The 26,284-nt window shown below is 46.8% G+C and overlaps 1 protein-coding gene across 1 annotated transcript in view; it reads right to left on the bottom strand.

Moving 5' to 3' along the window:
• KIF1A (kinesin family member 1A) overlaps positions 1–26,284 on the bottom strand; it is a 2,072,061-nt gene that overhangs the window by 188,746 nt on the left and 1,857,031 nt on the right. The window contains exon 41 of the mRNA XM_078667093.1: positions 6,645–6,857. Within this exon, the coding sequence (XP_078523219.1) occupies positions 6,645–6,857 (213 nt within the window). The remainder of the gene's footprint in view (positions 1–6,644; positions 6,858–26,284) is intronic.

Raw genomic sequence — 26,284 nt, 5'->3', positions numbered from 1 at the left:
TCACTGGAACTCGGGACCTGGTTACCCTGCACTACCCCGCAGCAGTCGGAGCAAGGGTGCAGCAAGCAACGGAGCCTCAGCCTAGGCCTTAAGGGTCAACTTCTGCATGAGGTGTGAGGCGGCACCCAACGGATGGATCGACAGACCAACTGGCCGACTAAGGGGACAGAGCTCTGCGCAGAAGGCCCAGGATCCAGACCATCAGCCTAACCTGCCTCAACTGACATAACAACGTAGCCATGACTGCAACAGAAATCAGACCACACAGTGTTGCATAGAGCGGGCACGGAGTACCCAATGCGGTCCGGGAGAACATGGGGGACTCTCCCCTCAAGGCCGGAAGGGAAAAAAGGGATGTCACGACTCACTACACAACCCAGTACATAATCACCACTAATCGCAATTGAGTTAGAATTAAACGACGCAGCAAAGACAAGCACAGAGGGGAGCTGCTAAACACACAGAAATTTAAACTCAGCCTAAAATATATTTAAAAAAGCTTTCTGAAGAATGCCCTTTTCTCAAGGAGCAGTGCTCCCAAAGGGCTGCACACCCCTCTTCAGCTCCTACAGCAGTCTTCAAGCCCCAAGAGACGGGCAGTCAGTCCGAAGGAGACCTCCCTGCCCACTCTGTTTCCACAAACTAATGACAACCGCTACAAGACCAACCACCACAAACCAACCCGGGCTCAGTAGAGGATCAAGTAACAAAAGAAGAGAAGGTGACATTACCTTCAGCATCCCCACCAGCAGCTCCCTCAGCCGATGTGCCTTTCCAGCCATCACACCTGCCCAATGCCGCTGCCCTCACAGGGCCAAGACTAGGAGAGGCAATAGGCACACACAATCCCAAAGAGGCTCTAAACAGTGAGGGGAGGGTTCTGAAACATCAACCAAAAAAAGGCCTTACCTCAATTCACAACGACAGTATGACCAACCTGGTTTCCAGGGCCCAGATTACTAGATCCAATGCTTCCACACCATCTTGGGCCCAGTCTCCCACCAGTGTCAACCTACGCCTTCCAGTCTCGGAACACGCTGAATACAGAGAAGAAGGGCTGGGGGCCTTCTCATTCGTGGGCATGCAAGAATGGAAGGAAATGCTGGCCTCCTACCCGCAGTAACCATCCCATGTGGCCACCCACGCCTAAGGGTCTGAGGCTACAGAGCAGGACCCATCCCAGACATCACAGGGGGGGGGCAATCACAGCAGGGGTGCTGAGTCACAGTCTGGCATCACGTGAGCTTCTCTTCTAAACACCATGCAGCTGGCTGTGGAGGCACTTCAGTACCAATTGAACAAGATGGACATTCAGCTGTCCCTACTTAACACTCTGGCGTTGTTTGTCGCTGGTATAGAAGTGAAACTGGGGGATCTTAACTGTCTTATAAAAAGAGCCCAGTCCGAGGCGCAAATAAGTTGTGGTGCGGCACGATTATGGACAAGCTGTCCACTCTCCCATCCATGCTCCCGTCGTACTCGACGATCTAAAGAAATAACCTACAGCCATTTGTAGCACACCCTCACTGGGAAAGAGCATCCACACAGAGCCAGAACTGGGGCTGACCCACAGGACAAACAACCTGTGGTAGTGCTCAAACTATAAGCTTGAGGTAGCGGGCTCCCCTCCACTACAGGCCACAAGAAACATTCAAAGAAGCACCTCCGTTGCCAGCAGGAGACCTACAGCTAAAGCCCAATGCAAGGCAACAATGTCAGCAAAGAAGAAAAGGCGGGCACCAGAAAACGCTCATAAACCAAACAGCCTTCTGTCCTATCTTTGTGCATCAACGAGAACAATCGGAGACCTCGCCTCATGATTCAGGTACCCAAATTCACGAGCAACAAGCAACTAGTAGCATGTCCCCCCACCAAAACATCAGGATTGCAGCCATCTCAGGAACTATAGCCACTCCATCACCCAAGAACTCTCCACACAGTAAAATAAGTAATTCAAACCAAGCACCAGGAAACACTACTGGGTAACCTTCGACCAAGATCTCAACAGTGGACACACTCTATCCCTGGGCAGCAGGGAAGCTAAGCAAAGTCTCAAGTTGTACTCCGAGGTCAACAAGAAGTATGCAATTCCTGTGGAGGGGGGCCAGAAGGTCAATGAGTGACGGGCCAACTGGCCAAAGGGCGTGTAAGGAAGCTCCAGGTAAAGGAAGGAAGGTGGGGGGATAGCTCCAATAAGGAGTAAGGGCTCTCAAACACCCCAAGAGGTGTCATGCTTCATCATAGGGCAGCTCCTCCTTGGGCCGCAGCTGCAATGCCTAACGGGCCCCGCAGGAGGCTCTTTGACGGAAGGCTTCTGTGTTGTTTGCCGACCGGCCATAGAAGATGGGGTTTTGGAGCGAATATGTGGTGAGTAGCTTGGGAGTGAAAGTGTGTCTAAAAATAGCTATGAGTGTCCAAAAAATCCTTTATTTGCTGGATACTGATGCCATGATTAAAACCGACTATGAGAGTCGTGGATCGCGAGGAGAATTAAACCTGCTGCAGCTCAAGGTGAAAGGTAAAATGTGGAGGTGGTCAATTGGTTGACATGTTTCATGCCATAGTTCCACAAAAGGATGAGTTGCATTTCATCAGGATCGGACGGGGATCCTTATCTACTCTAAAGTAGGGGGGATGGTCAAGAGAGTGTCCTAGGAAGTACCGTCGCTGAAATCTGGATTCAATCAATCAATCAATCAGGTCACTTGTAGAGCGCACTACTCACCCGTAGGGTCTCAAGGCGCTGGGAGGGGGGGGGGGTGCCGCTACTGCTCGAACAGCCAGGTCTTGAGCTTCTTCCTGAAGGAGAGGTGGTCTTGGGTCAGGCGCAGATTGGTCGGAAGTGAGTTCCAGGTCTTGGCGGCCAGGTAGGAGAAGGATCTTCCTCCTGTTGTCGCTCTTCGGATGCGGGGGACGGCGGCGAGGGCGTGGTTGGTGGATCTGAGGAGGCGCTTGGGAGTGTAGAAGTTGATCCGGTTGTTGAGGTAGCTCGGGCCTTGGTCGTGTAGGGCTTTGTGCGCGTGGATTCATACGTAATCAAGGGTGCAAGTGAGTAGTGGGTATGAAAAAACATCTTCCTTCTGGATAAAAACCTAGAAGGGGATGTAGAATTAACCCAGCCTGGACGTCCGAGACACTTGCTGGACATCGGGGCAGAAGGTGTAGAAAAGTAGGATCTGCTTTCATGGTCATCCCCACTTTTTGCTGGTGTCATTATGTTTTACTGACCAGTCTGACTGGGATCCTGCTAATCAGGACCCCAGTCTCTGTGCTTCTTCCCTAAATTGGACATGGTGAGTACTTAGGTACACCCCAGATTGGCTACTGGTGTGCCCTTATAATCCCTAGTATATGATACTAATGTACCCAGGCCATTGGTACATCAAAGGGTCTCCCATGGGCTGAGGCATGTATTATTCCACCCATGAGAGACCGCTCAAATAACGAAGTCGGATTCAACCCAGATCTGTGACTGGGGGTGAGTGTCTGAAAAGTTTCAGTGCTCTGTTCATCATCTCCTCGTGTTTGATTTGATAGGAACAAAACAGATCATGGCCATTCCTGTACATAGGTGTTGCTGATTACCATCCACATCCACATCTTGTTAAAGTTGCATTGTCCATCCCATACATAGGCTACCATCATGGATGAAGGAAGCCAATTATTCACCCAAAACTGTTTTTTGGTCCAGTCATTGAGGCACAGTGGACAGCCACATAATTGACTGTGTTATTTATTATTATTATTATTATTATAGGCTTTTATAGCGCGCTCTGTTACTAAGAAAATAGTATCCTGGCGCGAAGGAGGTGAGAGGCAAGGCAGAGGGGGACTCTATACAGTGATGTTGAAGAGGTGGGTCTTCAATCCCTTCTTGAACAGAATGATGGATGGAGCTGTTCTTAACTGCTGCGGGAGGGTGTTCCATGCTCTCGCTGCTCTGACTGAGATGGATTGGCCGCCGAGCCTGCTGTATTTGAATTTTGGGACAGTCATTTGGTGCAGATTAGCTGATCTGAGGGGGCGGTTGGGAACATATATGGAGAATCTTTTCCGCAGGTAAACTGGACCAGCTTGGTGGACAGCTCGATAGGCGAGTACAAGGATTTTAAATAAAATCCTGTGGGCAACCGGGAGCCAATGTAGGGTGCGGAGAGGTTGACGGACACTTGAGCTTTTTGGGATATTAAACAAAAGCCGTACAGCGGCATTTTGTATAACTTGGAGGCGATGGATCAGATAGGCAGGAAGGCCGCAGAAGAGGCCACAGACAGGGCGAGCTGGGAACACCTCCATGCCCAATGATGACGACAGCCAGGCTTAGGCTCCAAGCCAGAACAAGCTCATCGGCATTGAGGAATCTCCTGCATCCTCAGACAAGGAGGAGCAACCAGTCCTATCAGGTTTGGGCTGCCAGATAGCATCAGCATCTACAGCAGGATCCACAGAGACAACTCCTGCCTCAGCTAGCAACACTCAGCGAACCCCTACCCTGACAGACGCAGCAGCTACAGGAAACAACAACAGCACAGCAACACCAAGCACTCTGGAGTTGAAAGACAACCTCCCAGTCAATGAGGAAGGAGATTCAGGGATGACTGTGCCACCACTAAACGTGCAGGCCCGTAGGTGTAGGGGTGGTGGGAGGGGTTGCGTGGATCCACGCCATTGATCAGCTGGTGCTACCAATGCACACCCAAACCTCTCACTGGCACTTAATGCTTATGAGAGGTACCAGGTATAAATGGGCCAGGTTGTACAATACCTCAAGAACACTCAACAGCTGCAGGCCTCCCAAAACAAAAGAATGGACCATTTCAACCAACAAACGGACGAGGTCAAGGGGGTGCTGCCGGATATCGGTACCAGCCTCCGCCTGCTACCTCGTCAACAAAGTACCCCTTTCAGTGTGCCTACTCTATCTGTGCCAACTACATCTGCACAAGCCACAAGGAGGGACGTTGAGCCAGACAGAGGTTCCCCAGTAACCTAGGAGCCTGCAGCTGTGGTTCCCCCGGCCAAACGTGGGAAGGGACGCCCGAGGGAAAATACGCGAGAGTCAGATGGCAATGCATCACTCCACCAAGTAAAAAAAGATGCCCTTGATATCATCAATTGTGCGCTGAGCGTTCACTTTGTTGACTGTCCATATAAACTGTTCCACATCTGATGGAGTGTCAAAGTTGGACTTTGGACTTGAATAACTGTGGCTAGGCTCTTTTGGATTTCATCAGCCAACGCTGTCAACTCCAATCTTCACTTTTTTTTTCATAATCAGTTCACTATTGGGTGGCATCACCTATGCATAAGTTGTCCGGAAATCGGTTAAACCCGATTGAGCCCAACAGTACCCTACCGTGTGAAAATCAGCTGACCCTGTTGAAACCGAGCTTCACTGATTTTTCACATTTGTTGCACTGCTTGGCCACTTGAGGGTGTCAAAGCAGTACAAAACAAAGCTGAGAATGCATAACTACCATCCCAGTTGATGCAATGTGTTTTATGGCACCCAGTCAGTCTGTAGCAGTGGCCCTACCTCCCAGCAGACAGGAGTCCAAAGGGGGCGTCTAAAATGTGGCGGCAGCAGAATCTCCTACCTTGTCCCTTTGACCATTTCACTGATATTTCATCAAGGGATATTGCTGGAAAACTGATCTACATGTTTCTTTTTCATCGCAGTGCTTCAGCAGTTGCTTTAATCCAATAACACATTTGAAATCAGATTACTAAATTGTCATTAGAAGTCTTGCCCGGCGGTCACTGTTGTCATTAAGGCCAGCACTGCTGCTAACCAACAGGATTTATCTTAACATGGAAACTGGCCACAAATGCTCACATTTTGATCAAACAGTCTGGTTGATAGTGGCACTTTCGTTAGCAATAATGTTTTTCTTTATTTTTCTATTTTAACACACATTAGTATGATATGAGCAAATATTTTATCGTTTTAATACTTGCTTAACTCCGTTAAATAGCAAGCAATAACTGAAAAGTGCACGACCATGTGACCTATGCAAAAGATCTACCACTATGCAGCAGATGCTAATTTATATGAAAGCAGTGGCGGTCCATGGTGGGAGTGCTGCCAGGCGTTGACGTGGGGCGGGGGTAGTAAACTGCGGAATACGGCAGCACAAATGTAAGTATGCAAACAAATAAAACAAATTTCGTTGTGCGCGCTGCATCGCCAAATGCCCACGCGCAACGAAATTTGTTTGATTTATTTGTTCGTGTACTTACCTCTGTGCAGCTGTATTCCGCAGCTTACTACCCACACTCTGCCCCTCCCACGCCCCACGTCAGTGCCCGGCTACACTACCACCACGGCCCGCTACTGATTGGCAAGTACCGTATATTAACTTCCTGAAAACCGGCGCAGCAGCAGGATCACATAATTGCAGTGTCCCTCACTATCCTGTCATGTTTCTGATATGGATCTTTTATTTAGATCATCTGAAACACACTAATGGCCTCATTTGAGGTGTGCACACAGAGGCGGCCCTTGCTCCAATCACTCCCTTGATGGAAAGAAATAGGCCACCCTTACTGATGGCAAATCACAGGTCAATGGCGGCAGAGAGTGAGGGGTAACTGGGAAGGCAGGGTGAGGGGCTGAATGGGTCTCTATTTGTAGAGGAACTTACCTTCACAGCAAGTTCCTTCTGTCTGTCACTAGGGTTGTCAGCGGATGCCTTTTTTTCATCCTGGATACCATCTCCAGAAAGCCGGGCAGAGAATGACGAGGCACCATGGAAGTCGGAGTCTTCACTAAAACAAGGGGACAAAAGCTCATTGCCCAAGCGCATGGTGCTTTCAAGCTTCTCGCGGAGCAGCAGGTAATGCCTTGTCTTTTCCACCTGAAGAAGAGAAGAAATGATGATGAGGTTATGCCAGTTGTTACTGTTGCTCTTTTGCCTCAGTTTTGTACGCTGTACTCTTTCTGGGGCTGCCAGAGAACAGGAATCAGAACTGTCAGAGTTACAATCAATTTGTCCTATCTGTCTGCCTAGGATCTTAATCGATTTACAATTTCCAGTGTTGAACCTGCTTACTTCTGCTTACCAAGTTATACATGGCAGAACTCTCTAGAGCCTGAAAATGACCTGATACATTTCCCATATTGTGTAAAATGTATGGTTGTAGGGGGGCTGAGGATAGCGGCAATGACACAGTTTTATAAATAAATTAGCTAAGTGTGTTAGATGCATCTAGCCTAAATTCTGTTTTGCACTGCACTACATGTTTGTGATATCCTATGAGACACAATATGGGACGTTTACAGTGAATTTCAAAAGAAATAACATTGTCACTGAGAAGTCACCATAGCCTGAAAGACAAGAGTGAGAGCTTTCCAATCTTCTGAAAACATCTGTATTTCATGCCAGCTTCTTCCATCAGCTTAACTATATTTAATAGCTTTAGCATTGTTTTTCTAAGTTACGGTGATACAAATGGCACAAGCAAAACCAGCAACTTTTATGCACCAAAACGCTTTTACCATCCCTCCCTCACCAATTTATGTACCGACAATGTTCTACTTAAGATGTTTCTGATAAAAAATATTGCTGCTGTCTAATAAAGAAATGTCTCCAATTATTGTTCAGTTTCTTTTTTGACTACCGGTCGATCTAATTTCTTTAAGGACTGAATTTTAATTGTAATTGTAAATTGTAATTTTAATAATAAATGCTTTATAAATCGCTTACTACCATGACGAGGAGTTGAAGCGCTTTGTGGAGAGTAGCATGTTAGTATGAAACACAATATTAAAGTGAACAGTAGATTAATATTACTTTTTGTGTGTTTTTCTTTCCACCTACTTTAGTTGTGCTAGGTTTGCGCTCTTGATTTCTTGTACAGTGGAGTTTAAAGTAGGCTAGAATGATGGGAATGGATTGGAAAAGGGGAAGCAGTAAGTTGTTTTTGTAAGTAGTGATCGTGTGTGCCTGTTAGTTGGGTGACGCCAAAAAAGGAGGGCGAAGTTCGGGAAGGATGTTTGGCGTTTCAAAATAGTTTAAAATGTTTGGGATAAGTCAGAGAGGAGGGGAGGGACACAGATTGAAGCAAGTATTTGTTTCATAACAAAACGGAAATTAACTTATACATGCATATATACATGACATTTCTTAAAGTTTTAGTAGCAGATATAAACCCCTTATATATGCACCTATATGTACACAGAAGCAACAATTATGACATGGTCTGATATACACATGTATCTTGTGGTGTGATATATATTTTTCCCCTTATATAAATGTATCGGCTCATAACAAGAAGCATAGTTCCGTGTACAAAGACACATGCACAGCATCAACCTCATCTCCACACTGTCATTTGGGGAAGAGCCATCTCTCAACTAATCTGAAGCGGAGACGGTTGTCAGTGGATCTTAGATTTGTGGTTACAAATTCCATAGCGTGGCTACTTGAACAGAGAGAGATTCCACCCATATTGTTTTCTTGTAGTTATCAATTTTGAGGTGGGTAGCCATTCTTGAGTGTAGCTTCCTTTGTTGTATATATTTGGTTATTTTCTTGCTGATGAAGAGTGGTCCTTTGCCATGTACTGCATTGTATGTGATAGAAAGTAGCTTGAAGGTGGATCTTACGACAGCTGGTAACCAGTGTAGGGCACTCAAGGCAGAAGCGATATAGATTGTGGTTTTACTTGTAGGAGCAGTCTAGCGGCAGCATTCTGAATTCTCTATAATCTTCTTTTAGTTGATAAAGATGAACCTTGATACCGACCATTACAGTAATCCATTTTTGACAAGACAAAAGGAATGGTAGCTTGAAACTTGTGGGGGAATCCTAGGTGCAGGGAGATGCATTGCTGTGTTTTCATTGTTGGAAAGCTTGATTTGCCAACCATATCCCCTTGTGCATTCATTCACAGCTTGGCGTCCATGGTAATTCAGAGGTTTAATACCTCCTTAGATATTTTTAGCATTGATCTTAGATCATCAGGCCAGATGCAGAGAGGGTCATAGGTTTCCAGTCGCCACAGGTGAGTATTGCACATTTGGAGGCATTCAATTTGAGGTGGCTCCATGTCATCAATTGGTCAGAGGCGGGGAGTCAACTGAAAACTTTGATGTCTCAACATCTTTTGGGCTTTCCAATTTCAGAAGTATCTGAGTGCCATTTGTGTAGCAGGTGAAGTCAAAACCATTAATCAGATCTGGTAATGATTTCATGGAGATGTTGAAAGCATGGGTTAGCTGATTGAGCCTTGAGGGACTCCTGATTTAATGCTGTATGGTTTCAAAGAGAACGAGTGAGTATGTATAAGATTTGTTCTATTGTGATGTGATCCAAACGAAAGTCATGCCCTATATTCCGGTTTCCTCAAGTCTTTGGATTAGTGGGTCCTAATATACTGTGTCAAATGCGGCTGAAAGGTCCAAGAGAAGAATGAAGCAACCACATTCTGGTCTACTGTGTTTTTAAGGTAATCCAAAATATAGAGGGCCAGGCGGCTGCTTGCTTGCTTTGACATGATATACTTTGACACAGTATATCATGACCCACTAATCCAAAATAATTAGTCATTGATAGATCTTTGAAGGAGCGTAGAAGTTGTGTTTACCTTCCCCTTGAGGGTTCTGTAGAAAAGATGCAGGAGCTATTGCTTTGTTGCTTAAGTAAGAATCAAACATAATAGCTTTATTTGTGAAATTATTTGGCTATTTCGACAAACCTCGAGAGAAATGGGATTGGCAGCTGCTGTGCATTTAAGCTTACAAAATCTGTGAACATTTTATGAAATTCTTTAGTGGTACGCTTTGCTTTGTGGATTTGACTGGAACAGTACAGCTTTTGCACTTTTTGCCTTTTTCATTGTCAATTTGTATATTTTGTTGTGTCTGTGTAGGCGTATCTTGTCTTGAGGTTTTTTGTTGTGAGCTAGGTGTGTTGAAGCTTAGCAATATGTTTTTTAATCCTATTTAATTCTGCATTCATCCAAGGGGTGTGATTTCTTTAGTTATGCATAGATATTTTCAGAGGATTTAAGAGATCAAAATATTTCTGAACCAATCCATAGAGTGCTTATACAGAATTGATTATGATGTTGGAGGTAAGCAGGTTTTTGAGTTCCTCCGAATTCAGCTTTTTCAAAGGTTAATATGTAGTTAATGCTAAGATGATTTTAGTGGGGTGAGTTGTTGTGTCTTATGATGGAAGGCAACGAGGTAGTAACTGGAGTAAATCTTTGGAATGTGAATAGAGATGGGTTGGCAAAGATATCTAATGTGTGTCCAATATGTGCGGGATTGGGGATGAGCTGTTGTAGGCTGCCTATGTCTAGGCTAGTGCGGATGGATCTGGGATGTGGCATTTTGGCAGTGGCAGATGGTAAGGGATGGTGGGTGTGGGGGAAGGTGGGGGGGTTAGGATACGTACATTTTTTAAAAACGTACCTGTTGGCCGCCAGTCGCCGCCTCTCCTGAAGCAAGAACAGGAATCACCCAGGCTTCCAGACTCCCCTGACCAATCACAACGCTGATTGCAGCATTGTGATTGGTCTGAGCACCGTGGTTCAGTGCTCAGAGAGGGAGTGGAAGCCTGAGCATGTTCTCCACACAGGCTGTAATTCAGCGTGGGTGGAGAATATGCAAAGTGTGCTTGTCCGAGCGGCGGGCTATAAAGTCATGTACACTTTAGCTGCTTGTATGCTTAAAGATATGGCACCTTCTTTACAGGTGCACTATCTGTGATTTTTTCTTCGTATCATTGGCTGTACTTCAGCTGCACCCAGATGTTGTAGTTTTCCTTTGCGTTTAGTGCCGGGGTGGATGTGGACTTGGTCCTCAGACCCACTGCCCCCCTAGTCCCCTGTGGGGGTCTTACACCCCCCAGCGGAGAACTGGTAGCGATTCTTGGGGGTCTATTCCGATGTCATCGGGCAGGAGCTGTAACCGACCGACCTGCTGTCGTCGGTTACAGCCCTGGTAGTACGATGCGACCGAACAGGGTTCAGTCGAATTCGTATACCTTACAATGCAAGCAAGCTTTCCAACCAGAAAGCATGCTTGCATTGCTGGAAGCGGGGGTGCAGTTCATCCTTGCACCCTGTGGCCGGCACCCCAAGGTGCCTGCCACCGGGTGCAGGGAACAATGGAGGGGCACCATAGGTGCCCCCAGGCCGCCATCCGGCGGCCTCACACCCATGGGGGCCCAACTGGGGGCCCCCAGAGACAGATTCTGACTGCCTTTTCCTGCCGGACAGACCGGCACGAAAAGGCAGTGAAAAGCTGCCATCGTACTCCCTCGGTCACACAGAGGCGACCGGGGAGTACTGGAGGATTTCCGGACTGCAGACAGGATCTCTGAGCCTGTCGTCCGTAATCCGTAAACCCGAGTCGGATTCCTTCCCGAACGAGCCCATCGGAATGGCTCGGTTGGGAAGGAATCAGACCAGGACTGACCGATTCGGTCAGAAGAGCTCCGAACATGGTTCGGAGCCCTTTTGGCCGAAATCGTAATCGGCCCCTTGGTATTGCATTTCTGTTTATGTTTGTTTTCCTTCTGTTGGGGGGGGGAATGAGAGGGACGTGGTGGCGGCTTTTTAACATTTAGCAATGGCGGGTTCTTTGACATCCTCGCACCTATGACTGAAGCGAAATGGCAGTACACGCTCCTTTGGGGATTGGGGAGGACACGGGACACGGTTAGGGTGATGGGGCATTCAGTGAACCAGTGTTTTTCCCTTTGACAATATGACGATCACCATTGGAACCTGGAACGTTAAAGGTCTCAATTCCCCTCAAAAGCGCCAGAAGGTATGGAAGTATATTATAGATCATCATCTTGATGTGGTGGCCCTACAGGAGACCCACTTGGCCAGAGCCGAAGATACGCGCCTTAGACATAAACAATACCGGTTCATTTATAGATCCTCGGCTCTCACGAAGCATAGAGGAGTGGCGCTTATGTTCCGCTCTTTCATACAATTCCAACCCCTAGATGTCATTAGTGACAAAGATGGCCGGTGGATCATGGTCAAGGGTCATCTGAGAGGGAAAATTTGTACCGTTGTAGCATTATACGCGCCCAACACTGGGCAGATGTTGTTCTTGCGCACGCTACTGGGGAGATTGCAGGTTTTTGTGGAGGGGCCGATGGTCCTCTTGGGGGATTTCAACCTGATTTGGCAAAAAGAATTGGACAGCACACTCTTACAACGCTCAGACGTGGGCTCTTTTTCCACTGACACTCAGCAGCGCATTCACGACCTGGGCTTGTTAGACGCCTGGCGTACCCTTTACCCACACATCCGAGACTACACTTTCTACTCACATGTCCATCGTTCATATTCCAGACTGGACTATATCTTTATTAGCCAATCCCTGTTAGGTAGCCGCCAGGAGGCCAAGATATTCCCTCTTTCAGTGTCAGATCATAGCTTGTTTTCCATCTGTTTGTCCTGGTGTGGGAACGCTTTGACCACTCCCAGATGCTATTTCCCGGCCTCGCTAGAGCGAAATAAGGAATCCTGTACTAAGCTTAGGGAAACCATTACAGAATTCTTTGAGATTGATAAGCCAGAAGATACGTTGTAATTTACCACTTGGGACGCCGTTAAGGCGGTCTTCCGGGGGAAATGCATTGCCCTCAACTCTGCGTTAAACGCGCATCAAGCCGGAGAAAGGGAGCAATTGGAGCAGGAACTGACCTCTATCGAAAACACTCACAAACTGAATCCCACGCGTCAAACTCTTCGCACTTTGACAGCACTCCACGGCAAACTTATAGCTATTTATAACAACGGAGCAGAACTCACTCTTCTTAAACTCCGCCACTTATCCTACTCCCAGGGCAACACGATTGGTAAACACCTAGCTAGGCAGCTAAGAGATAAGAGGGAGAGAGAACATACGTGGAATTCAGGGTCCCACTGGGGAGGTTATGCACAGGGATGAGGACAAAGCCGAGATCTTCAGCTCTTTCTGCAAAACCTTTTTCTATAGGGACGATCTAGATTCAGTAGCCCAACAGGACTATCTCCGAACAATGCCCTTCCCTCAGGTGTCCAATGAATGGAACTAGTTACTCACCGCTCCTATTACCCATGATGAAGTCAATCTTGCTATTAAAGCCCTTAAGCCCCACAAAGCCCCAGGCCCGGACAGGTACACCACCCTCTTTTATCAAACGTTTGCCTCTAACATTTGCCCCCACCTCACGCGGCTCTTTAATAAGATGGACAAAGAGGGTGAGACTGCTCCCTCCATGACCGAGGCCATGATCTCCATGATACCCAAACCCGGGAAAGATCCCCAACATTGTGCCTCATATCGGCCTATCGCGCTTCTCAACCTCGACGCGAAACTGTACTCCTTCATTATAGCTAAACAATTGAACAACCTTATGCCTAATCTCATACACCCTGACCAATCGGGGTTCCTTAAAGGCCGTCAAACACATGATAACACCTGTCAAATTATTTACCTTATAGAGAAGGCTAACAGACGTCGGATCCCTGCTGTTTTGGTATGACTGAATGCAGAGAAAGCCTTCAACAAGGTTGACTGGGCATTCCTGTTCCACACTCTAGCTTTTTTATTATTGTTTCAACAATCTCCCCGGGCCAGTTCTGCTTCATTAAACGGCAGCCGCAACATTTTCCTCAGTTTGCGGCCACCAATATGAGCACTTCTCCTGCCGGAGCCATAAACCCTCTGCATACCTCAGATATACAAATCTGAATCTCTTTAAATATCTCTACAACTATATAATGGATTTCCACCAATTAACAAAAAGGTAGCTTTCTGGGCCAACAGCTAACTTTCTGCCAAATTTGGTGTAATTTTGTTCATTAGTTCGGGCGGTAGCCGTGTCTAAAGTTCCTATGGAAATATTATGGGGAAAGCACGTTTGGGACCCCCTTTTTCTCACACCCTGCTTGAAGGATCACCCCAAAATTGTCAACACAGCAGCTGAAGTGAGTGACAAACTAGTTTTGAAAATGTTGTGAGGATTCATCAAACGGTAGGTAGTTATAGTTAGGACCATATTTCCAAAGGAAAAACATTTTTTGTCTTGTCTATATCTTTAGGGCAGTTTGATAAATCTTCACAAAATTTTCCCCAAAAATGTGCTTCACTGATTGTAGTTGTGCTTGGAAAGTTTTGGGGTGATACGTCAAGGGGAGGCTGAGAAAATGGGGATGGGGGGGGTCAACAAAAAGTGTGTTTCCTATGTTAATTCCCAAAGAGATTTTAGACATGACTGCAGCCCGAACACCTGGACAGAATTACATCAAATTTGTCAGAAATGTAGCAATTGGTCTAGAAAGCATGCTTTTTGTTATTTGGTGTAAATCCGTTCAGTAGTTTTAGATATTAAAAGAAATTAAAATTTGTATATCTGGCCAGAGTTTAAGCACGGATCTCATGGTGAGATCTGATTGGCTGCCAACACTTCATCCAGGAGGTGTTGGCAGCCATCTTGGGGCCAATATACATGATAACACCCAATTGAAATGCATTGTGGTGAATGGCAGGTTTTGAGGGTCACAAAAAGGTGAACATATTTAATGGAGATTTTAGTTATGTAATAAATCATTTATTGATGGTACCATCCTAGATTTAGGAATTGTGATGTGTTCTAATATGATTTTGCCCTGATAAAAAGCTTTCTGCTGGGATTTCATCAATCTTGTTTGAGGAAAACAGTTTCTGATGGTTTTTTCATAGAAATATATGGAAAGTGCTCCAGAAGCTAAAGTGAGAGCATATTTTCTGCAAATTCACACTAACTTTCTCTGTCATATGAGAATGAAGTCTGACATTCTCAGTAAATCATGTACTTCCAACAGGAGCAGCCTACCAGTTGATTTATTTTGTGTTTTACTGCAGCCACCCTAGAGTATTCTAAAGAACAACTACAGTGCAGACAGTCTTATTTATGACCAAGGTATGACACACCTGAAGCCATCTTGATTAAATCAAACTGGTAAAACTTAAAACTTGCAATTTAGAAAGCAATAAAATGAGGGGGTTCAGTTTGTTATATAAAAAATGGTTAGTGTTGTAGAAAGAAAAATTAAGACACATTTTAAGTGAGTTCTCAATTATCTTCCTCTTCTATTTCATTAAAACATTCGGACACACAAACTGAAACATGGACTTTGAAAACCAGCAACAGACTGCCAGTTAACTCCCTGGTGATCAGCAGCTTTAGTACAAAACTGAAGCATTTTCTATTGAGGATATTGCATTATATGAGGAAATTAGGGAGCTTCATAACAAATAAGTCTCAAGAGATGGCTATCAGAGAAAAAAGAGCCTAAATACAGCAGAAATATCACCTAACTGTAGCCCAAGTATAGTCCAATGACAAAAGTGTGCAAAACACAATTTTTATTTTTGTTACCGTTTTATATAGCGAAGAATTGACCCGAAGGTATTGGAGGGCTTTACATGAGCATCAGTCACATTACACAGGGACACATTCATTTTGGTTTTAGACTTGGGGAGATTACGTGATTTGCCGAGAAGCATAGGATATCGAGCTGACACCGAAACTCGAACCTGGTTCCCCAGCCCTAACGCCAAATCCTCTCCCTTGAGTGTAACATATAATCAAGTGATCAAATGGGACACGGAAGTCAGTGTCTCGAGATTCCTCGCCGGAATGATTCCTGCCCTGCGCTCGGATTAACCCAGATCGCCCCTCTGGAGATACGTGATTCCAGCCCGCCTGCAATTCTTTTCCCCCCGCCGCAGAGACGTGAATGCAGCTCGGCTCCCTTTTATCGGCACAAGGCTCGGACCTTGCCCTTCCAGGCCCACAGGTTTCGCTCACCGGATCACCCTGAGTTCATTGATTGATCTGACGCCTGCGCCAAAGCGCTACGTCGCCCACAGCACTGTCCCAGCATTGAAAATGAGACAACCCCGTCCTGAAGATGGTCCCAATTGATCAGGGACCGAAACGTCGTCGACCCCACAGTTCCAATTGAGGCGCAATATCCAGTGTGGCTCTACTGAAATTGTGATTTGTGATTTTAAGTCACCTTAAATATGTCACACACTGAGCCACCCACTGTATAATATTTGCACTTTGCTCACATCGCGCCGCCCACGCTGTTTCACCCCCTCACTTGCGTCGGCAGCCATCACTTGTATATATTTGAGCACCAAGTATACTCTTGGTTGTCATTTAAAAACGTTTGAAAATTCATGCTGCTCTAAGTATTCTAACTTGTCCTTTTTCTCCCTGTTTTGAACCAAATATATAAGTAATTATTGCATACAAATCATTGGAATAATTCTCTCCTTATTTACTTACTCATGTAATGCTTCGTGCATACCTTAACAATTGTCTTTTTAAGTTTTACCTGTTGGGATACTGTATTTGTATAAACCTTTGAACCCCAATCCTGATTTGGTATATGGGTCACACTCCTGTTTCCTTTACAACAACTGGATACAAAAGCATAAATATAGCAAACTATTTAAAAGTGCTTTGTCGCTATTTAAGAAATCAGAAAATAAGTCCTCATTTTCATTGTTCAGAACACTAACCATAACTCCTATAGGAATAAGACCCTCCCCTGAGGAGGGTGCAGAGGCAATAATCTGACCAACAGACCATGGAGGGCAGGGGAAAGGGGGGCCGGTGCAACAAACCAAACATGCTGGACAGGCAAGAAAAACTGTGACAATATAAAAGACCATTGAGGGCAGAAGGATGAGGTAGTAGCAGTACAACCATACATGTCAACAGACCCGATTCAGGAAGGAGATTCCAGCTGTTTTTAAACCCAAAAGGTCTTTATTTGATCTGTCACCTGCCTAATATCTCCTCTTTTTTAATGTAAGTCAATGAGGAAAGTCAATTCCCCAGGTTTTTCAAAATCTCTCTCTTACCAAGTTCAAAATGTTGGCAAGTCAGGTACATTGGATCAGGGAGGGCAGTAGGAATGGGGTAGGAATATGGACTCAGATAACAGAGGGCAGGAGGTAGATGTGCAGGGGCATCAAACTGACTTTACAGGGCAGGCATCCGTGGTTGCAGGAGCACAAAACACCACACAGGACAAGCAGGACAGCAGTGCAGCACAAAGAAGCATGGAAAGTAATATGGAGGGGACAGGGACATGCACATGGACAAAGAGAGCTGAGGGGAAGATGCAAGGGTAGCAAGCTGACCATACCAGACAGACAGGAGGGACAGTTGCAGCATAACAGACAATGAAGGGCATGAGGGAGAGGGCAGGGGCACAATAACTGACAAGGAGGAGTTAGGGTCCTGCACATGGAAAACGGAGATCAGGAGACAATGGTGCGGGGCTGGAGCAGCAAGCTGACCATGAAGGGTACTGGAAGCACAACACCCCATGGTAGGCAACAGTGGGACTATAATGGCATATACACAGACAACAGAGGGATGGTGGGAGGGGCTCAGGGGCAGCAAGCTGACCACACAAAGTAGGTGGAAGGGGCTCTAGCAGAACAAAAAGACCATCCATGTCAAGCAGGAGGGTCAGTGACAGCACAATGGCCATGATGGGCAAGAGGGAGGGGTAGGGGCATAGACAAAAGAGGACAGTGGAAAGGGCTTCACAACAGACCACGTAGGATAGGCAGGGGGAGCAGCTCAGCACAACAGAGCATGGGGAGTGGCAGCAAAATGGACCATGGATGACAGGAGGGAGGGGATAGGGGCATGGAACTTGGGCCGGCAGGGACAGGCAGCAGCAATCTGACCATGGTAGGCAGGTGGGAGGGGTAATGGCAGCTCAACAGAACAAGAGTAGATAGAAGGGGCAGTCGCAGGTCCATGGAACAAGGTGATGTCAGTGATGTCATTTGAGATGTCATCAGTGATGTCATCAGTGATGTCACTGACCATGTCATGAATGATGTAATATGTGACATCATCAGCAGTGGATTGCGGGCGCGCAAGTTATAGTGAGTCCAACTAACTATAACGTGGGAATTTCAATGGTTTTGTATGAGTAAAATGTTCAGCTAACTATAACTGGTGTGAAACCTATGTTTTTTTTCAGTGAATTTCAAAGGTTTTTTAAATGCTAATTCCTAACTATAACGAGTGTTAAACCTAGGGTTTTTTCAGTGAATTTCAAAGGTTTTTTAAAAGCTAATTCCTAACTATAACGAGTTTGAAACCTACGGTTTTTAAATTTTTTTTTAATTATTTAAATATTGTATATTTTTGTAACATTCATTTTTCAATGTATTTTTCTGTGTTTTTTAAATTTTTATTTTTTAACCACGGAGCGCTCAGGGTGCGCGCACCCGTAAACGCATCCGTACACGTAGCGTGAGCGCTATTCCCGCGAGCGGAAAAAAATATAAATATGTATTTAAAGTAAATAATAATGCAAGACATTCAGTAGCATACTCATAAAAGTAGTATTTTTGATTTTTTAAAACCGTATTTTGACTCTAAACACATTTCCGAAAATCAAGTAAAACATCATTCATACGCGCCACGTAAGCGCTCCCGGAAGCGCCTCCGTCAGCGCCTACGTACGTGCCGCGTTAGCGCACCCGGAAGCGCTCCGGAGCACGTAGCTTAAGCGCGTCAAGCCATGTGACCTTAAAACAACACTTTTCATTGGTTCATAACAGTTTTTTTTCCAAATATTGAAAGCCCCCACCCATTTCCCTCACTACCACTTTGAACTTGGAGAGAGCAAGAGCTGTTCCCTGGTTCTTCTGCAGCATCTTGTCTTTTTCTGAAGAATGGCTGGGAGACAGTCAACCTCCAGTGACTCTGATGAAGGGTTTTTGCCTGAGAACCCTCCTCAGCGAAAAATCAAGGAATATTTTATCTGGAAATTTTTTACCTTTCCTGAAGGTGAGAAAAAGGTGAATGCGGCGAAGGTGTGCTGCAAAATCTGTGGCACCACCTTGTCACGTGGTGACCCAACCAAAAAGTACAGCTTTGGCAACGCCACCTTAATCAGGCATGTCGAGAGGAGGCACCCCAATAACTTTGCGAGGGAGAGTGTCAGGGACCTGGCATGCAATCCCCCACGAGATGGCAGCAGCACCTCCACCGGAGGAGCAACACCTTCTGGGAGAGTAGGAGCTCACTTGTTTCCCAATATCCAGCCGGTCTTCGGAGACTTGAAGATCGTCTGCAAGGAGTGCGACGAACTGCTCTTCTATGGGAGCAGAGCATTGAGCTGATTGTTCGGAGAAAAGAAGAACACCGCTGTTCCACCCACCACTAATTTTTCCCCTTTTTTTTGCTCCTGTTGAGCAGTTTTGGATTCCCTGGTTTTGTTTCCCCCCCCCCAAAAACAAAAAAAGTATAAAATCGTTCTGAAAAAGTATTTAAAAAAATATAAAATCGAAAAAAGAAGAAAAAAAAAGTTATTTTTAGAACTACCTCCAATTCTCCAAAAAGAGCTATATTCCTTATATATTGTGTTATTCTTTTTTTCAATGAATGTGCATTGCATAAATGAATGGATAAAATGAGTGAATGAAGGGTAGAAAGTGACTGAGGGAACAAATGACAGAAGGGGAGTGAGTGAGGGTGAGTTGATGACAGTGAGGGATGGAAGGTGAGTAAGGGTGAGTGAAGGGGGAGTCACAGAGTGAGCGGATGGAGGGAGTGAGGGTAATATAGAGGGAGTGAGGGAAGAGGAGTGAGGAAGTGAGAGGACAGAGGGACTGAGAGAAGGAGTGAGTGAAGTGGAGTACGGTGAGAGAGGAAAGGAAAATGAGTGAGGGAGCGAAGGAAGGGAAGAGAGGGGAAGGGAAGTGAAGCAGGGGGACTGAAAGAAGGTGGGTGTGGGAGGGGAGTGAGGGGAAGGGGAGTGAACATGGGAAGTGAGGATACGTGAGGGAAGCGGAGTAAGGGAACGGGGGTGAGGGAGGGTAAGAGAAGAGCAGTGAGGTTGAGGAAAGAGTGGTGATAGAGGGTGGATAAATGCAAGTGAGCGTGAGACAAGGGGAGTGAGGGAGTGAGGAGACAGAGGGAGTGAAGGAAAGAGTGAGAGAAGGGGACTGAGTGAGGGAGCATAGAAAGGTAAGTGAGGGAGTGCAGGTGAGTTAAAGGGAGTGAGTATGAGGGAATGGGACTGAGAGAGTGAGGGGATGGAGGGAGTGAGGCTAAGAGAGAGGGAGTGAGGGAAGGAGAGTGAGGATGTGAGAGGACAGAGGGAGTGAGAGAAGGAGTGAGTGAAGTGGAGTAAGGTGAGTGAGGGAAGGGGAATGAGTGATGGAGCGAAGGAAGGGAATAGAGGGGAAGAGGACTGAAGCAGAGGTACTGAGAGAAGGTGAGTGGGGGATGAAAGTAAAGGGAAGAGGAGTGAAGGATGGGGAATGAGGGGTAGGGAGGGAACCGGAGTAAGGGAACGAGGGTGAGGGAGGGTGAGAGAAGGGCAGTGAGCGTGAGTAAAGAGGGGTGAAAGAGGGTGGATAAAAGTGAGTGAGGGTAAAACAAGGGGAGTGAGGGAGAGAGGGGACAGAGGGAGTGAAGGAAGGAGTGACAGAAAGGGACTGAGTGAGGGAGCAAAGAAAGGTAAGTGAGGGAGTGTGGGTGAGTTATAGGGAGTGAGCGTGACGGAAGAGGAGTGAGAGAGTGAGGGGACAGAGAGAGTGAGGCTAAGAGAGAGGGAGTGAGGGAAGGGGAGTGAACATGGGGAATGAGGATAAGTGAGGGAAGCGGAGTAAGGGAACGGGGGTGAGGGAGGGTAAGGGAAGAGCAGTGAGGTTGAGGAAAGAGTGGTGATAGAGGGTGGATAAAGGCAAGTGAGCGTGAGACAAGGGGAGTGAGGGAGTGAGGAGACAGAGGGAGTAAAGGAAAGAGTGAGAGAAGGGGACTGAGTGAGGGAGCATAGAAAGGTAAGTGAGGGAGTGGAGGTGAGTTAAAGGGAGTGAGTATGAGGGAAGGGGACTGAGAGAGTGAGGGGATAGAGGGAGTGAGGCTAAGAGAGAGGGAGTGAGGGAAGGAGAGTGAAGATGTGAGAGGACAGAGGGAGTGAGAGAAGGAGTGAGTGAAGTGGAGTAAGGTGAGTGAGGGAAGGGGAATGAGTGAGGGAGCAAAGGAAGGGAATAGAGGGGAAGAGGACTGAAGCAGAGGTACTAAGAGAAGGTGAGTGGGGGATGAAAGTAAAGGAAAGGGGAGTGAAGGATGGGGAATGAGGGGTAGTGAGGGAACCGGAGTAAGGGAACGGGGGTGAGGGAGGGTGTGACCTATAGTTGTTTTGTTATGTGGTCTAGTTGTGTAGTTTCAGAAGAGAGTGAAATGTAATAGTTGAGAACGTGAAAAGGGGGCAGAGTAGAGTGCCCCTGACCCCCTAGGCCTTCTCAGGGGGTCCCTAAAGGATCTGTTTCTGCTTTCCTGAGAGACTATGGTATGGGTTCCATATACCACAATAACTTGCGTTACAACATGCAAGATATCTACAGAGGAGACGGTGTACATTTCTCAGATGAGGGGAACAGAGTCTTTCTCTTGAATTTTAGACTCTGCATCGGTACCTAATTGTAGGTACTTAAATCACCCACATAACACAACAGCTCTTTTTAGAGCTACCCTACCTCTAAGCACTCCAAATTCTTATTTTCCACTATTTTCTTTCACTGTTTTTCCCTGTGGTACGTTCAGGGTACGCGTACCTGGAAGCGTACATGGGAACGCACCCAGCGCTTAACCCGCGAATTGTTTTAAAAAAATTAATCGTTTTTTTGCCCTTCAGGGTCTTTCTAGGCCCCCCTCAGTAAACCTAGGGGTCAGGGGGTGTCTACCCTGCCCCCTTTTAATCATTTCCCCCCTTTTTTTTTACCTCTTGTGTCTTGATTCTACCGAGACACAAGATGGCGGACTCTCCGGACTGTTTGGAATGTTGACAGACACCAGAGAGCCAACCAGCTTTCAGCTCGTGCACTTCCGCGGCGCGCCAGGTGCGCTTACCAGTACGCGTACCCTGAGCGCTCGAAGCGCGCATATAGATATATACATTTTTTTGAAGTTCATTTTCGTAAAAAACACTGGAGCAATTTTCACCAAATATAGAAAAAGCACTTCTGATTACCAGTCCCTACAATTTTGCAAAGTTTGGTGTAATTCCAATCAGCGGTTCGGGCTGTAGCCGTGTCTGAACGTCCTTTGGAAATTAACATGGGGAAAACACGTTTTGGGACCCCCCTTTTTTCTCGGCCCCCGCATGAAGAATCCCCCCGAAACTTCCACGGAAGGAGCGGAGCGGAGCTGGCCTAAATTTTGGAAAATTACACGCAAATTCTTCAACCGGCGCCAAAGTTATTCCCAATAGAATGTTGCGGATTTCCTATGGAAACTAGGTCCTAACTATAACTACCTACTGGTGACCGCCAGTAGGATATATATATATATATATATATATATGAAATGAAATGAAATGAAAAAGGAACTTAGTTAAGCGCACTGTGGCCAAGCGGCTTCCTGGCGCTGGCCACATATATATATATATATATATATATATATATATATATATATATATATATCAGTAACCAACCCCTCCAGCAACCAGAAGGAAGAGGCCACACAGGGATCCCATTGGAGACTTTATTCAGGATAGCAGATAGGCATAATGCATTTCGGTCACAGACCTTCCTCAGACGCCTCTACCAACCGAGAACATGGCCAGAACCCCGCCTTAAAATGTTCCTGCCGCCCTCCTATAGGTGAGAGCACACACCGTTCCAAACCACATGATGACCCAACAGATGCAGCGCTGTAGGCACTACATCACCCAGGATGCATCATTACTGGGCAGCAGTTACGTGGGAAATCACAAAGGGAAAGTCCATGTGGGCTGGTGTTGAGCAGGACAGGATGTGGTGTGCCCGGTAAATTAAAAGTCCTCAAGTCTCCTCCGGTCCCCACATATGTTCCAACCTCACAATAGCATATCCGCGGGTCCGTGAGTTGATAGTAATACACCAACACACGTCCTGCAGTCACAATCCACCGCGGGTAGCTGCCCTTGCAGGATTCGCATTGCAGGGTGGGCTGGTGACGATCCAATCACTTGGAGAAACAAAGAAACTGCATAAAACCATAGGTTTCAGGGGCGTTATCGTTAGTTGGATATTTCACTTGTACAAAACCAGAGAAATTCAGTCGTTATAGTTAGTTCAGCTAACTATAACTCGCGCACCTGCAATGCACTGCAGATGACGTCACACATTACATCACTCATGACATGGTCAATGACATCACTGATAACTTCTCAAAGGACAAACCTATGTTTTTTCAGTGAATTTCAAAGGTTTTTTAAAGGCTAATTTCTAACTATAACGTTCCTGAAACCTATGTTTTTTTCAGTGAATGTCAAAGGTTTTTTAAATGCTAATTTCTAACTATAATGTCCCCCAAAAATATTTTTAGGAACAATCTAAGGTTTTGTAACTTGTTTTTAAATTTTAGAGTAGAACTACAATAGCATTATATGTTCAATAATTGCTTGCTGTCATGGGGGCCGTGGGCCCTGATTAGCAGCTACCACTCTCAACTGCTGGAAGAACTCGCCAGCGCTCTAAAGGACCTTCCCCTCTGCAAAACCCTGGGGCCGGACGGTCTACCAGTCTCGTTCTACCGCGCCTTCCTCCCACAACTTAAATATCACATGCTCTGCCTCTTTAACTCTTTCTCAGATGCGGTAGGACCCTCCACAGATATGGCCATGGCTGAAATTGCGTTAACCCTCAAGCCAGGAAAAGATCATACACTCTGCTCCTCCTTTCACCCCATTGCGCTCTTTAACACAGATCTTAAACTTTATACTAAAATACTAGCTAAACGCCTTGCCTTGCACCTCTCTGGACTCAGAGCTGGACCAGGTGGGCTTTATCCACCAGCGACAAGGGGCGGACAATGTACGGTGTGTGACACACCTACTCGGGAAGGCACACCATTGGAAGATCCCCTCCTGCTTGCTTTCACTCAATGCGGAGAAAGCATTTGATCGCGTGAATTAGGTCGTCCTTTGGACAGTCTTACAGAAAATAGGATTGGGCCTGCAGATGATCGCTAGAATTATGGCTCCCTATCTCTCGCTGATGGCTCAGGTGCGGGTCAATGGCCAGCTCACAAAACCCATCTCTATCCACAGGGGCACCCGACAGGGGTGTCCACTGTCCCCCCTTTTATTTGCCCTCGTAGTGGAACCACTGGCCATCATGTAAATGTACAGGAATTTATATAGCGCAAATCACCAAGCGGTTTCTAAGCGCTTGCTTAGGGAACCCGTCCTGGTATTCCCCTGTGAGATAACCCCGGCAGGGTATCCGCAAGGTGAAAGCCAGGCATCCCGCCACGAGGGGCCGTTGTGGAGATTAAGCAAGCTATTGCCCAGAGTCGCAGAGTGTGAACCCGTGAATCGAGTTGGCACCGGAGCGAGAATTGTCGAGTCCATGGACATTTTAGGACTCAAGACCCCGCCGAGCCGGGAATTGAACCCCGGTCCCGGGCTGACCTCTGCTTCCAGGTCTGCCTCCTCTAACCAGTGAGCCACACTTCTCCAGGCACCTGACATCAACGGTATCATGGTTGGGGGACTGGATCACAAATAGCCTTGTTTACCGATGACCTTCTCCTCACTTTATAACAACCGCGAACCTCTCTACCTGCCCTGCATAAGTTACTTCGTTCATTTGAATAAGTGTTGGGGTTTAAAATCAATAACGAGAAATCATGGGCTCTTAACCTCACGATTCCTGCAGAGGAGGTCGTCATACTCAAATCTCTCGTCTCTTACCAATGTGCCACGCATTCTATTTGGTACCTAGGACTCAATGTTGACTCCCAACCTTGCCACATGGTCTCAAGCCAACTGGCAGGAGTGTAAAACCGCCGTCGTAGCTGATCTGAGAAAGTGGAAATCCCTTCCCTTATCATGGTTGGGACGTTTGAATAAGGTTAAAATGTCGATCTTACTTAAGATACTATATCTCTTTCAGACGTTACCCACGCCTATACCGGAACACCAGATTCAGGGCCTCCAGCGCGAGCTCACTGCGTTTATATGTAGAGGAAATAAGCAGCGCTTCTCTAACAAAATACTCATGTTACCGTGGGACAGGGTAGGGTTGGATTGCCCCAACCTGTTAGAATACTATTGGGCATCATACCTCCACTTCATCTCGGAGTGGATGGCATAGGAGAGTGAGAAAGTCTGGTTCCACATGGACAGGGTGGTGACTTGTTGCCCCATTTGGGACCTCGAGTGGCTCTCACGGGAAGCAAGCTCTTGTAGCTCCTATATTGCGGTTCCAACTAAGACAGTGCTTGAGATCTGGGACAAGCTAGCAAAATGCAGAGGCCTAACATCCTTCCCGTCCCCCCCAGAACCCCATTGCCCGCAGCTCTCATTTCCAGCCAGCTTCTCACCCGCCTTACTTCACAGAGTGGACGGAGGGGGGATGTTGGACGATTAGGGAGCTTTGCCTGGGGGACACCTTCAAAAACTCTTGAACAATGTAAACGGGATTACCAGCTATCGGAGGCGGCTAGATTCCAATACATCCAACTTCGACACTGGGTTCACTCGTCTTCTCTGGCACGGGCTGCCACCGACCCTGTGCTAACACCCTCACCCGCTCAAGAAACCCTCCAACAGCCACGCCAACAAGAGAGCCACCTGGTTCACCGACAAGCTCCAGACCTCAAAACGCGCATGCCGGAAACTGGAGAAGACATGGCTCCACAAACGCACACCGGACAACCAGGCAGCCCACAAGGACGCCACCCGCAGACACCACCACCTCACCAGATTAGCCAAGAGATCCTCCTTCAAAGACCGCTTGGATAACAGCGCACACAACAGCAAAGAGCCCCAGCGCCAACGCCAACGACATCCCGCCCTCACAAGAACTGTGCGACTCACTAGCCATCTTCTTCCACCGCAAGATCGCTGACATCCACGACAGCTTCAACACCATGACCGCCCCGACTATGCCAGACTCCACCTCCCCTGTGAACACCACCAGTGCCAACCACCTGACCTCCTGGTACAACGTCAATGACGACGAGACACGCAAGGTCATGAACTTCATCCACACAGGATCTCCGTCTGACCCGTGCCCACACCGCGTATTTAACAAAGTAGACGCAGCCATCGCACCCCAACTAAGGAAGGTCATCAACATCTCCTTCAAAACAGCGACATTCCCGGAAAGCTGGAAGCACGCCAAAATCAACGCCCACCTCAAGAAGCCCAAAGCGGACCCCAAGGACCTCAAGAACTTCCGGCCCATCTCCCTGCTCCCGTTCCCGGCAAAGGTCATCGAGAAAATCATCAACATGCAACT

The sequence above is a fragment of the Lissotriton helveticus genome, chromosome 11, assembly GCF_964261635.1.
Source record: "Lissotriton helveticus chromosome 11, aLisHel1.1, whole genome shotgun sequence".
Taxonomy (NCBI): Eukaryota; Metazoa; Chordata; class Amphibia; order Caudata; family Salamandridae; genus Lissotriton; species Lissotriton helveticus.
Note: the sequence above shows the minus strand (reverse complement) of the source record. Positions and strands in the feature narration are given on the sequence as shown.